Raw genomic sequence first — 15,168 nt, forward strand, 5'->3', positions numbered from 1 at the left:
GCTGGTCCTGATCGCTGGAGGGGCTGTCTAACGATGTCCCAGCGATCCTATCCATGTCGGATCGTTGGTGGGATTGCTGGGACATCGTTATGTGTAACGGGGCCTTTAGTTTACCCTTGGCAATATATGCAATTAATGTTTCTTCAGGTGATCATCACTACATGTAAAATACATTAAAGACCAAACACATATGGAAATTGAGCTATAGTGCTGTTTGGACCCCACTATATGAACAAAGAAAGTAAATAAAAATCTTCTGAGGTCAAAATTTAAACCAAATATTTATCCCTTACTAATTATCTTCCGTTTGGTCCAAACACAAAGAATCAAAATATAAAAATAGTCCAGATTCCAGAGAAAGACATCCACAGTTTTAGAGACTTTATTTATGTATAAACAATTTGAACACTTTGCCATAAATTATCTTTGCCTGTCTCTAATTTTCATTTAGCAGCAAATTAAAAATTAAAATAATATAAAAACTCAATGAACAGTTCATACATGTATATTACAAAAAAATTACCAAAGTTCATAATCATTTTGTGGTGACTGTAAGGTGATTGTCTCAGTTTATTGTTTTGACCAAACAAACACATTTCTAGTCTTAATCTGAAACAGTGATTTTGCCATCTGGCCTCCTTATATGAACAGGGTGATCAGGAGTGGTGTCCATTTGCGATAGTGTCACAATGCCCACATCTCTACTGAAACTGATACCAACAAACTACTGATTCTAAATAGACTACACCCTGTAACTGTGTTATACTGTATTGTCCACAATGGATTTCTCAAATACAAACAAGAGGATGAATTTATCTGTAGTGAAAGCCATTTGACTCACACATCACACTCTACCCACTTAATGAATAAATTAAGTAAGAGCATTTTGGGATAAGAGTGCAAGCAAAGTTTGAGTTTTCTTGTCAGAGTCTATCCAGTGCTCTTAGTTTTAAAGTTGTTTCTACAAATCTCTCAATCGTCATTTTTTTCCAATGCAGTAAGCATTCTTCAGAAATCAAAATGTTGGAATACTTATCAAAGAAGCAGTCTTAGTAGTTTTCAGCAAAAGATCTTGGAAAGGTGGAATTTTTTTGTTTCTGTATTTTCCTCACATGTCAAAGAAGTGAGGTAATCAGAGGCCTTGATTATTATTTTTTGTAACAGAGACCCAGAAGAAGTGGGTAATATCACAGGGGTACTTATGTTTATTTGTGTTTTCCTTGAAGTCAGGCTTTAAGTCCACTTCGATTTGTGGTTGTCAGTAGCATTCAACTCAAAAAATGTGAGCTTTCATGCTACTTACCGGTCTCAAAACAATTCAGCCTAGTGCCCCATTTAGGTCTTCATCTCCTTAGGAGAGGAGATAACAGTTTTATTACTACTGATTCATCCAGAGACGAATGACAGCAGATTAATTTGTTACCTCTTTCCCATTTCATTCTGTCTCAAGAACTGGATGTTACTGCTGCTGTCTGCTAGTTCTGGGTACTGCTCCACCGGAAGGATATAGTAGCCTTCATATCCTTGAACTCTTCCTGTGCTTAGAAGTTGCTGTTTTTCACCCTCAGTCCATAAGCGACTGCCTTCTTTCCCATCCATGGCCTTTTGCTGCTCTTTTGCCCAAGCTGCATTCAATGCTCGTTGACGTGCTTGGTCAAGAACTCGTGCTCTCTCTTCATCAAGGGTGTCGACAGTCAACCCATAGCGAATGTTTAAAATGAGAGATGAATGCTCAAACTCTGTGTTTGTAAACCTGCGAGTCCTTCCATTTATCAGCAAGGTTGGCTGAGAGACTGTGACATTAACTCCACTATCTAGTGTTTTGCGACCCGTAGTCAAACCTAAGGTGACTAGATCGCTGTCGGATGATCCGATTTTGACAAAATAATGGGTGTCCTTTCCCTCTATGTTGTAGTACATTTTTTCCAAGTAGTGAGCTCCGTTAAGCACAAGAGCAATTTTCCGGCTGTCTTCACTTGCAATGCTGGACATTCCCGTTGTCACTTTTCCTTCTTTGATTGCAAACATTATTCCTTTTCCAATTATAGGAACTGCAGTTGCAAACCAGTGTCCCAGTTTTTCCCTTATGTTTGCATGGAGTCGCTTCACTATGGTTTGACCCTCCAATGCCATAAATGCTTGATTATGTCTTTCAGAGGTCTGTTGAACACCCGTAATTAGCTGTAAGACAGAAAAATGAATTAGTTGTAGAAAGTTAAAAAGTAATGCAGTGAACCATGGTAACTAGACTGTACTGATATCTGAAGGTCATGCAATACTGACTTAATTACATTTTGCCCTTAATTTACTAGAAAAGTAAATCACATGAAATTAGAAAAGTTATTCAGCTATTTGAGAAATCTAAAGTCTTATATTATGAAGGAAACGGTTCACAAATAAAGTTAAGAAACATTGCAGATTTATATAGTACTCCACTGTGTGATTAATACAAAAAAGCATGAAATGTGAAGTGTTAAACATGAGCAATAACGTGCTCAATCCATTGTTCTTAAAAAATAAGGGGAATTAAAGAAACACTGAACACATAAAATGCACAAAAAGTAATAAGTATTCCAGAGCAATCTCTCAGTCATTCTCCTTTTGTTTTTTGATTCTATGTGGTCTTATATTAAATCTATAATATACTGTATATTTAAAATTGAGAAACAAATTAAAAAATCTTATCTGCGTGTTGGCAGCTCAGTCCTGTCCATTATCAATGTCTTGTATGTTGCTATATGACAGAACTGGAAGCAACAAATCTTCCCCACTGTGTCATGACTCATGTAATACAAAAGAGCAATAAGCACCACCCCCTTAGCTAAAAGGAAGTGGCTTAAGTCTGCCACCAGCTAAAGATGGAACAGATTAGCAGGAGACTAATCCCTATATTCTCTGCAAGATATTTGCAATTTTGAAAGCATCAGGGTCATGCTAAAAATGTGAGGACTACCAAACTGCTATATTTCATGTTAAATATAAAAATTCATTTTTAGGTGTAACTAGAGTTAAACGACTTTGGTCGGAACGGGTTTCATGAAACTAAATTTGTTTCAGATGAAACTGGTCCGACTAGGGCAAAAAAAGTCGGAGTTTCGTCCGAAACCCGACCCCAATGCAAGTCAACGGGGAATAAAAGTCGGCATTGAGTGGATCAATGTCATCCGCTCAATGCCGACTTTTATTCCCCATTGACTTGCAATTGGGGTCGGGTTTCGGACGAAACTCCGACTTTTTTTGCCCTAATCGGACCAGTTTCATCTGAAACAAATTTTGTTTCATGAAACCCGATCCGACCAAAGTCGCTCAACTCTAGGTGTAACCCCTTCATGACATATGATGTACATAAATACATATGTCATATGCTTTGTGTTCCCTTTTGATGTGGCCTCTGGCACTGAAACCACATATATTCTGGCACATGTCAAGCTGATGAAATTGCGATCCACCTGCAGCTAACATTTTAACTGTCGCTGTCAATCTCTCACAGCGGCATTTAACGTGATCGCACCGCAAGTGTGTCACTAGCTCCGCCCATTGGTGTCCCAGTCACATGATCGCAGGATGCCGACGTGTTGGCATGACAACCCGGGGTCTGCAGGAGACCTCGTAGTTGTCACTGCTGATCTGCTATGAACGCTGGCCCTCAAGGCATTCCAAATGATCAGTTCATAACCAGATGATCAATTCTGGTACACAGAGAAGGACTGAAGCCCTTCTATGTGTAGCACAAGCAATCAGAAGATCATAGTTTCATGTCTCCTAAGCCAAAAATGTTTTTTAAAAATATAAAAAATTAAAAAAAAAAATTAAAGTTCAAGTCACACCCCTTTGCTCCAATCAAAATAAAACAATAATAAAAAATACACTTATTGGGTATCACTGCATTCAGATTTGCCCGATCTATCAAAATCTAAAAAGATTTAATCCGACTGGTAAACAGCATAACAAGAAAAAAAAAAATGCCAGAACTAAGTTTTTTTGGTCGCAGCTACATTTCATTAAAATGAGAAAAAAAAATAGGGAAAAAGGAAAAAAAATCAGTTCACCACTCTCAATAGGAATCCAGAAAATGCAGTACTTGCAAGACGCCGGTCGCAGCTGGAATGCAATAATGAGACACGCATGGAGAAGCCTTGATAAGAGGCATTGTCCACGACAGGAAAAGGAGAAAAAGGAAGTGATTTCCAGTGTGAAGACTTGGGTAAAATTCCAATTTATTTATATCATAATAAAAAATCAAAATTCATAATAGGACATCATGTGGACAGGGTCCCAGGTACAAACAGCAACCAACGCAGTTTGACCCATGAGGGTCTTAATCATGGATGATTAAGACCCTCACGGGTCGAAACGTGTTGATTGCTGCTTGTACCTGGGACCCTGTCCACATGATGTCCTATTATGAATTTTCTTTATTATGATATAAATAAATTGGAATTTTACCCAACTCTTCACGCTGGAGATCACTTCCTTCTTCTCCATTTCATTAAAATGGAATAACGGGCGATCAAAGCATTGTATTTACACTCCAATGGTATCAATAAAAACATCAGCTTGGTGCAAAAGATAAATTAAATCCTCACCCAGATCCCGAAAAATGGAGATGCTGCAGGTCTCATAAAATGGTGACTTTTTTTTTTAACAAACTTTGAATATTTTTTAACATTTAATTAAAAAAGAACCTAGACATGTTTGGTATCTAAGAAAAAGGTCTATATATGTATTGTGACACTCATGAAATAAATCTCTTTATAGGTAATGACACAAACGAGCCTTATATTGGTAGTGAAAACTACCCTATCACAGGATGAGCCAAATAATCAATGACACAATGGTAGAAAAACACAAAAAATGAGATGAGGGATGTATACCTCAGGATCAAACACACATAGCTCTGTAGGAGGAGTCGTCCCCGCTGTGTGTCCGGGCCGGAACCAAGGGGGATGTCACCAAGGTTCCTAGGGGGACTGTTTCTGGGGGACATAATTAGGGGACGGAACACAGAGACTTCTAGAAAGGTCAGGGAAGGAGCTAATATAAAAGGGGCTGAGGACGCCAACAGAGGGCAGTTGACAAAGCAGGAGAGAAGGAGCAAGGAAGCTAGTGGGCGCCATGGAGCCAGATCAAGAGTCAGTGAAAGAGACAAGAGAGGAAAGCAGCGACAGGAGAGACGGAAGGGAGACTCACTGTGGGCAGAAGGGAGACGGCACCGGGCCGTCCAGTAGAGGAACACAGACCGCCCATCCCAGCGGCCGCCACCACCCGACATCAGCCTGCGGTCGTGGCCTGTCCGCTGCTCCCCGTGGCCACCGCCGCCTCACTTCAGCCTGCGGCTGCGTCCTGCCCGCTACCGCCCGCGGCCGCCGCTGCCTCACTTCAGCCCGCGGCTGCGGCCGGTCCGCCACTACCCACGGTTGCCGCCGCCGCACTCCAACCCGTGGCTGCGGCCTGTCCGTTGCCACCCGCGGTCTCCATAGCTCAGCTCCGGGCTGCGACTGCGGCCTGCCCACCACCACTCGCGGCCGCCGCTGCCCGTTCGCATCTTGTGGCTGCGGCCTCCATTCTCCGGTGCTCGAGAAACACCACATCGCCCCCGTCAGGGAGCTCTACGCCGAGGAACTCTCCAGGGGCCTGCTATGCCCCCACCTCACTTGGGCGTAGGAACGCCCAAAGTCTTTGCCAGATCCTCATCGACTGGGCCCAGCAGCTGATATGCCGAAGCATCAATGACCATCGCTCTGCCGGACGTCAGAGAGGGTAAGTGACACATTATAGTAAACATTCTGGACCCATAGTCGGCCATACCGCGGCCATATAGTGACCGGTCTTTGCCGGGTTAGTTGTGTTTGTGTCACCAGTGTATTCTTGCTTTGATCCCTGCGAGGATAACTGCTGTTGGCTTGTTTGGCTGCTTGAAATAGCCCCTATAGGCACCTATATAGATATAAAAGTTACATCTTAAAGTTCATCCTGTCTCCCATCTCGTCACTGCATCCCACGTACCTGCAATTACTACATTTGGCGTAGTCGGCAGGATGCGGTCTCTGAGCGCGAGTGGAGATGGTGTGGCCCAGAGGGGCAACGGTGGGCCCCGGCCCAGCCTATCCTTGGGGGCTATGCTGAGCAATCTACCCAGGTTCTCTGGCAGCAATACTATGCTGTGGAACTGGATGGAGCGAAAGCGAGGGTTATTTAGGATGCATCCACTGACCTTTTACCTAGAGGCAGAAGTGGCCCTAATGGCGTTGGACGGGGATGCCCGGGATTCCGTAATGTTGAGGCCTCTGGGGCAGTGAAACACCTTTGTCAGGGTGTTACAAATCTTAGGCTAGTTTCACACTTGCTTTTTTTTGCAGCGCGTTTTTCCCGCAAAAAAACGCATTGAAAAAACGCATACAAAAGCATACAACTGCTGCGTTTTTTTCAAGCATTTTTATGAGCATGCATGAAAAAAACGCAGCGTTTTTATGCGTTTGTATGCGTTTTTAGTGCATTTTTACCGCGTTTGCGTTTTTTCCAACATTAGGTGGCCCCTCACACTAACCCAAACCATGACTTTACTAACCCTAACCCTAACCCTGACCCTAACCCTAACCCTGACCCTAACCCTTAACCAAACCATACTTAACCCTAACCCAAACCCTAAACCCTAACTAACCCTAACCCTGACCCTAACCCTAACCCTAACCCTGACCCTAACCCTTAACCAAACCATACTTAACCCTAACCCTAACCCTAACCCTAACCCTGACCCTAACCCTTAACCAAACCATACTTAACCCTAACCCAAACCCTAAACCCTAACTAACCCTAACCCTAACCCTAACCCTAACCCTTAACCAAACCATACTTAACCCGAACCCAAACCCTAAACCCTAACTAACCCTAACCCTAACCCTAACCCTGACCCTAACCCTTAACCAAACCATACTTAACCCTAACCATGACCCTAATTCTAACCCTAACCCTAACCCTGACCCTAACCCTTAACCAAACCATACTTAACCCTAACCCTGACCCCAACCCTAACCCTGACCCTGACCCTAACCCTAAACCCCTTTAACTAACCCTAACTCTAACCCAAACCCCTAAATTCCATGGTTAACAAAAAAAAACGCATGTGCAAAAAAAGCATACATAAGCATGCCAATGCGCACATATGCGCTCCCATAGGCTATAATGGCCATTTTTAGCGCAAAACGTGCGCATACGTGCGCATGCGCTTTTTTGCAGGGCCAAAAAATGCAACATGCTGCGTCTGGAAAATACCAACGCACACCCCAAAAAAACGCAGCGCATGAAAATCGCATACGTGCGCTTACCAGCGCGCAGGTATGCGCACCCATGTTAAATATAGGGGAAAAAACGCATGCGCACGTATGCGTTTTTTTCCAGCGCAAAAAAACGCAAATGTGAAACCAGCCTTAGAGGAGACCCATGGGGACCTGACTGATGTGGGAGAACTGAGAACCCGGATGTTTAGTTGCATGCAGAAAGAGGGGGAAACAGTGATGCAATATATGAATATTTTGCAGGAATTGTTTACAGCCATTGAAAGGAAGGACAGGGTTGGCATGGGGACCGTGGACGTAACATTACGTGACCTTTTAGTGACCAGGCTATGAGGCACCCTGACGAAACAGGAGTTGAGTGGACCCGCATCTGACCTTTTTGGAGATAGGAAAGGAGGCACCTGTTCGGGAACAGGAGCAAGGGGTGACAGTCCCTGTGGGGATGGCTCGGAGTATCGAAGCATCCGTAAGCACCCTGGAAGAACCCCACTGGGTACAAGAGATGAGGGAAGAGCTACAAAGTATTAAAGGCGAATTGGCCAAAGTGAAAAAAGAGTCCACAAGAAATCGGTTGGGGCCGGGCAGAGAAGGCACGAACCATCGCAGCCCTCACCAGAGTCGGTTCCCACGACCATTCGCCTGTTACGATTGTGGAGGATTGGGACACTCCACCCGAGAGTGCCCACATTGCAGGAGGAACCTGCCCCACCGGCCATTAAAATCAGAGGACCCTGAGCTGGGGGAACGCCGCTCGGAGCCAGAGCCCACCACACGGGGTGGTGGAAGTCACAAAGATCTGATTGTGCAGTGTCCAGTGGTATGGGCAGAGGTCGAAGGCCGTGCCGTATGATGCCTAGTAGATACAGGGTCGCAAGTAACAACCATGTCAGAGACTTATTTTCGCCAGCATTTTCCCAAAGCAGTGAGACCTCAGTGGGGGTCCATGATAAAGCTGGTAGCCACCAACCAGCTACTGGTTCCTGTCGTCAGAGTAGTCTGGATGCAGATTTCGCTATGCGGCAAATCACTCGGCCGCCGGGGAGTGATCCTGACCCAGGGAGATGCTAACGACAAACATCCGGTTACCCTGGGTATGAACATACTGCGAGAGTTCAGCAACCTACTCATCAATGAGCCCACGCAAGAGACTCTGACCAAGTGGGGCTTCCGCATGCCCCAAGGGCGGATCTTCCAGCAGTTGGTACAGGGTGCGCGAGTCCTCCAGGACTGCCAGGAAGGCGAGGTGCTGGGGAAGGTGATCGCACCGGCGGCTCCTCCACTCGTGCTGCCGCCCGGGCAGACAGTAGTGGCCTTGCCTATCTGGGCCCCTGTGACCTTGGAGGGAGTGGAGATGCAGGTGGAGCCGTGCTTCTCCGAGCGCCTACTCCCTGGAGTCCTGGTGGCCCACACCTTGGCCACTGTGCGGAAAGGGACCGTCCTGGTGTGCTGCACCAACCTAGAAGACCAAGACATTGTCCTGAAACCACAGGTTGAAATGGCGAAACTGGTGAGACCACTGTAAGAGGTGCTTCCAACCTCTGCGTTCCAATTAAAAGTGCAGGCAGGGGACCCTTGGGCGGTATCTATCCGGTCTCTTCAGACCACCGGGTCCTCGACCAAAGAAAAAGGCCGAGGCATCCGGGAGAAAATGTGATCATAATCCAAATGCACAGAAGCTCTCTGTATATATTTGCGGGCACCCCCCGCCAGGACAATGGGAATTACCGGACCCTGGTGAATTGCCTCGGGTCGAACCACACGGGGGTAAGCGATAGTCAGGAATGCCCCTGTGTCTCTAAATCCTGACACTTTGTATCCATCAATTAAGACATCCTGCAGGTGGCATTGCCATTGCTCTGGGTAGCTAAGGGACAAAGGCCGGAGTCCGTATACTCCAGGAGGGGTATCTATGGTGCCGTGGTCAGTGGTCCACTCTGGTGGGGGTGGTGGTAGCTCTTCCTCAGGCAGGATGGAGTGCACAAGATGCACTGGACTAGGTGGGGCTGTGTGGGGCTCCCTCGGAATCCTTGAGGGACAGCCAAACTGCAAATGTCCAGGTTGATCACACCCATAACATCTCCTCTCTGTGATACCCCCAGGTCATGGTCGGAACTGTTGGGGCCCAGGATTGTGAGGCGTGATTGTCATCGGCTTGCGACTAGGTAGAAGGGCAGATATAATCGGAGGGGGACGGGGCGCAGGAGCAGGCCGTGGTTCATTGTCCAGCAGCCTCCTCCATTGCGGTCGGATAGTAAGGGCTTCATCGGCTTCATCAGCCAGGGCTGCAGCTCTATCCACAGTACATGGTTTGCACTCCCGGACCCATTCCCATACCTCTGCGGGGCACTTGGCAAGAAATTGTTCCATAAGGAACGCCTGTATAACGTCTTCCACAGAAAAGGCGTTTTCTGCTTCCAGCCATCTCCGACATGCCTGGGACATCTTATGTGTATACATCCTAAACGATGTCCTGTTGTGCATGGGAGGTCTAGGAACTTGGCCCTATATGAGTCTGGGGTGATAGCATGGTAATCCAGGATAGTCCACTTTACAGTGTTATAATCCCGATTCCGCTGTGAGTCAATGGTTCGGTAAGCCTCCGCCATGCTTCCGTTCAGGAGTCCCACTAACAAAAGCATCCAGCCAGAGTGGGGTGTTATGAGCTCATTTTCTCCTTCACCTTTGATGTCCGATGAATTCCCTCTGCTGGTGAAAGGAGGTAGTGAAATTGATTTGGATGGGAAAAACCTGTCATCTGAACAGGTGGAGTGTGATTGGACATCCGGAATCTCTGAGTGGATTTAAGGCCGCCGATGCCCTGCTGGGTTGCTGGTGAGCCTCTCTGCTTTGAGCTCTGGCCTCCAGTTTAGTCCTGTCTACTAAAGCTAAGTTTTTGCTCTGCTATTGTTCCATGAGATTTTGTCGGGTTTACTTAGTGTTTGTGTTCAGCCAGCCCTGGTTGGAACTGGCTGAACTCCATTTTTGTCTCTGATCAGTTGATCTCTTTGCTCTGTTTTCAGAATATACCTGAGAGCTGATATAGTGATTTTGAAGCCTAGTGACTTCAGGGCCTTTTCTATCAGACGTGTTGGACATTATTTTTGGCAGGGTTTTTGCGTGATTGCAGACAGTTGCTTTTCTTTCCTGTCCTATCTAGTTAGTTGGGCCCCATCGTTTGCTCAGCCTGTCTTTCTGTCTGTGTTTGTGTTTTCATCTGTTTTCACCGTCAATACATGTTGGGGGCTGTCTATTGCTTTAGGGTCTGCTCTGGGGCAGTTTAGATTTCCCCTTTCTTTCTTTAGGCTTATTTAGTTCTCCGGCTGTGAACGAAGTGTCTAGGACCACCGTAGGAACACCCCACGGCTACTGTTAGTTATTGTGAATAGGATCAGGGGTCTGCAATCCGCTAGCTACCAACCTCTCCGGTTTCCTGGACTTAGCTTGTATTTTTGTTTTTTCCTCCTCCGGTGACTCATTCATAACAGAATCACCAGCCATACCGCAGATTCTAGGGTACTCAATAGCAGGAGAGAATTGTAAAAAAAAAAAAAAAGTGTCAGAATTTTTTTTTGTATATTTTTTCCTCTTTTTCTCTGGGGCCGTAGGAGGAATTTTTTTAATGGAGATTAAGCAATTGTCTGATCGTGTGGATCAGCTGGCTGCTGAAGTGCGGGGAATTTCCGCCTATCTTGCTCATTCACATGCTGCTGAACCAAAGATTCCTACTACTGATGTGTTTTTTGGGGATCGGTCTAAATTTTTGAATTTTAAGAATAAGTGTAAATTATTTCTTGCCTTGAAGACTAACTTTTCGGGGAGCTCTGCGCAGCAGGTTAAAATTGTCATCTCTTTACTGCGCGGCGATCCCCAGGATTGGGCGTTTTCTTTGACACCTGATGATCCTATTCTAACTAATGTGGACGCATTTTTTCAAGCCTTGGGGTTGTTGTATGATGAACCTAATGCTATTGATCAAGCTGAGAAAGCCCTGTTGGCATTGAGCCAGGGTCAGGATTCTGCAGAGTTATACTGTCAAAAATTCTGAAAGTGGGCGGTCCTTACTACCTGGAATGATGGTGCCTTGGCAGCTCTCTTTCGGAAGGGTCTGTCAGAAACCATAAAAGATACTATGGTGGGATTTCCTGTTCCCTCTGGTCTTGACGATTCTATGTCATTAGCCATTCAGGTTGATCGGCGTTTACGTGAACGTAAAAGTACACGAGAAATGTTGCCACCTGTTGAACAAATGTCTGAACCTATGCAATGTGATAGAGTTTTGTCTAGGGCGCAACGTCAGGAGTTCAGAAGGCGTAATAAGCTGTGTTTTTTCTGTGGAGATGCCTCTCATATGATTTCTGTCTGCCCTAAACGAGAGAAACGATTTGCACACACATTTGCTGTGGGTGGTGTTCAACCTAAGTTTCTTCTGGCAATTACTATGATCTGCTCCCTGTCCACATTTTCCGCTAAGGCTTTTGTGGATTCGGGAGCGGCTCTGAACCTGATGGACTTGGATTTTGCTAAACGTTGTGGGTTTCCTATGACACCTCTGCGGATGCCTATCCCTTTGAGGGGTATTGATGCTACTCCTTTGGCGAAGAATAAACCTCAGTTTTGGACCCAGGTGGTAATGCGGGTCGCCTCAGACCACCAAGAAAATTGCAGATTTTTGGTGTTGCATAATTTGCATGAAACCATTGTTCTGGGATTTCCCTGGTTACAAATCCATAATCCAGTTTTGGATTGGAAATCTGTGTCTGTGGTGAGTTGGGGTTGTCGGTGTGCTCTTGGTGACGCTCCTGTTTTCTCCACCTCTCCCCAGTCGCATGATGTTCCTGACTATTTGGCTGATTTTTATGATGTATTTAGTGAGAATAAGTCTGCGTCTTTGCCTCCTCATAGGAGTTTTGACTGTGCAATTGAGTTGAACCCTGGGTGTAAATTTCCCAAGGGTCAACTTTTCAATTTATCTGTACCCGAGCATGAGGCTATGCGATCTTATATTAAGGAGTCATTGGAGAAGGGTCATATTAGACCATCCTCTTCACCCTTGGATGCTGGTTTTTTTTTCGTGGCCAAGAAAGATGGTTCATTAAGGCCTTGTATTGACTATCGTTCCCTCAACAAAATTACTGTTTAATATCAGTATCCGTTACCCCTGATTTCTGATCTTTTCTCCAGAGTTAAAGGTGCTTGCTGGTTTACCAAGCTTGACCTCAGGGGGCGTATAATCTTATTCGCATTAAGCATGGGGATGAATGGAAGATGGCGTTTAATACTCCGGAGGGACATTTTGAGTACCTGGTGATGCCTTTTGGGCTCACTAATGCCCCTTTTGTCTTCCAGTGCTTCATGAATGATATTTTCCGGGACTTTGTGGATAAATTTTTGATCATCTATCTGGATGATATTTTGATTTTTTCCAGGGATTGGGACTCTCATGTGGAACATGTTCGGACTGTGTTCCGGATTTTGAGGGAGAATTTCCTGTATGTTAAGGGATCGAAATGCCTTTTTGGTGTACAGAGGATTTCATTTTTGGGATTTATTTTGTCTCCGTCAACTATTGAAATGGATCCGGCCAAGGTATAGGCCATTTATGATTGGGTTCAGCCCACTTCTTTGAAGGCCCTTCAGAAGTTTTTGGGTTTTGCTAATTTTTATCGTAAATTTATAGCTAATTTTTCTAGTATTGCCAAACCATTGACTGATTTGACTAAGAAGGGTGCTGATGTGCTAAATTGGTCTCCAGAGGCTGTTTCTTCCTTTCAGGAGCTGAAGCGGAGGTTCATTTCTGCTCCGGTTTTGCGGCAACCTGATGTCTCACTCCCGTTTCAGGTAGAGGTGGACGCTTCTGAGATTGGTGCAGGAGCTGTTTTGTCCCAAAAAGATCCGGTAACATGTAAAATGAATCCATGTGCTTTCTTTTCCCGAAAGTTCTCCCCATCCGAACACAACTATGATGTGGGGAATCGAGAACTGTTAGCCATGAAATGGGCATTTGAGGAGTGGAGACATTGGTTGGAGAGAGCTAAACATCAAGTCGTGGTCCTTACTGACCACAAGAATTTGATTTACCTTGAGTCGGCCAAACGCTTGAATCCTAGACAGGCTAGGTGGGCCTTGTTTTTCACACGTTTTGATTTTGTGGTCTCTTTTCTTCCGGGCACTAAGAATGTCAAGGCAGACGCCCTCTCTAGGAGTTTCTTTGCTGATTCTCCTATTGTGACCAAGCCTGCTACCATCTTAGGTGAGGGGGTAGTTCTTTCTGCCATCTCGCCCGATTTGAGACGTGCTCTGGAAGAGTTTCAGGAGGACAAACCTGAGTGTTGTCCCATTGGAAAATTGTATGTTCCTGACCAGTGGAGGAAGAGAGTAATGTCTGAAGTTCATTGCTCCGCATTGGCTGGTCATCCAGGTATTTTTGGTACTAGAGATTTGGTGAGTCTGTCTTTTTGGTGGCCCGCCTTGTCTCGTGATGTCAGGAATTTTGTGCAGTCCTGTGGGACTTGCTCCCGGTCTAAACCTTGTTCTCGCTGTAAAGGGTTGTTGATGCCTTTGCCGGTGCCCAGGAGGCCATGGACCCATATTTCAATGGATTTTATTTCTGATATGCCTGTCTCTCAGAGAATGACTGTTATTTGGGTGATTTGTGATAGATTCTCTAAGATGGTCCATCTTGTACCACTCCCTAAGTTGCCATCTTCCTCAGAGTTGGTGCCCTTGTTTTTGCAACAGGTGGTTCGCTTGCACGGGATTCCTGAGAATATTGTATCTGACAGAGGAGTTCAGTTTGTGTCTAGATTTGAGAACTTTCTGTTCCAAGCTGGGAATTCAGTTGTCCTTCTCCTCTGCGTTTCACCCTCAGACCAATGGGCAGACGGAGAGAACAAACCAGACTTTGGAGTCTTATTTGAGATGTTTTATTTCTGCTGATCAGGATGATTGGGTTTCATGTTTGCCGTTGGCCGAATTTGCTTTAAATAATAGAGCTAGTTCTGCCACTTTGATGTCACCTTTTTTTTGTAACTTTGGGTTTCATCCTCGATTCTCTTCAGGGCAGATGGAGTCTTCTGCCTGCCCAGGTGTTGACACTGTGGTGGAGAGAATGCACCAGATCTGGGACCAAGTGGTGGATAAGTTGTCTCTCTCCCAGGAAAAGGCCCAACAGTTTTCCAACCGGCATAGGACCATTGGTCCCCGGTTTAAGGTGGGTGATATGGTTTGGTTGTCATCAAAGAATATCTCTATGAAGGAGGCTTCTCCAAAGTTTAAACATAGATTTATTGGACCTTACAAGATTTTGGAGATTCTTAATCCGGTCTCTTTTCGATTGGCCCTTCCTGTTACATTCAAGATCCATAACGTGTTTCATAAGTCTCTGTTAAAGAGGTTTGTTGAGCCAGTAGCTCCTGTGGTGGCACCCCCTGACCCTGTATTAGCTGAAGGTAATGTGGAATATGAGGTTGAGAAGATACTGGATTCTCCTCTGGCTAGACGGAGACTCCAGTATTTGGTTAAGTGGAAGGGTTATGGCCAAGAGGATAATTCTTGGGTCTCTGCATCTGATATTCATGCCGAAAGATTGGTTCGTGCTTTTCATCGGGCCCATCCTGATCGCCCTGGTGGCGTGGATGAGGGTTCGGTGACCCCTCCTCAAGGGGGAGGTACTGTTATGAGCTCATTTTCTCCTTCACCTTTGATGTCCGATGAACTCCCTCTGCTGGTGAAAGGAGGTAGTGAAATTGATTTGGATGGGAAAAACCTGTCATCTGAACAGGTGGAGTGTGATTGGACATCCGGAATCTCTGAGTGGATATAAGGCCGCCTATGCCCTGCTGGGTTGCTGGTGATCCTCTCTGCTCTGAGCTCT

The 15,168-nt window shown here is 45.5% G+C and overlaps 1 protein-coding gene across 3 annotated transcripts in view; it reads right to left on the reverse strand.

Moving 5' to 3' along the window:
• Positions 1 to 366: 366 nt before the first annotated feature.
• The window catches only part of TENM2 (teneurin transmembrane protein 2), a 6,300,157-nt gene continuing 6,285,355 nt past the window's right edge, over positions 367 to 15,168 (reverse strand). For all 3 annotated transcript variants that reach the window (XM_073589482.1, XM_073589484.1, XM_073589485.1), the window contains one exon: positions 367 to 2,181. In XM_073589482.1, coding sequence (XP_073445583.1) covers positions 1,420 to 2,181 — 762 coding nt within the window. In that variant the 3' untranslated portion in view covers positions 367 to 1,419. The remainder of the gene's footprint in view (positions 2,182 to 15,168) is intronic.

The sequence above is a fragment of the Dendrobates tinctorius genome, unplaced genomic scaffold (assembly GCF_039654945.1).
Source record: "Dendrobates tinctorius isolate UK_male_01 unplaced genomic scaffold, ASM3965494v1 ptg000108l, whole genome shotgun sequence".
Taxonomy (NCBI): domain Eukaryota; kingdom Metazoa; phylum Chordata; class Amphibia; order Anura; family Dendrobatidae; genus Dendrobates; species Dendrobates tinctorius.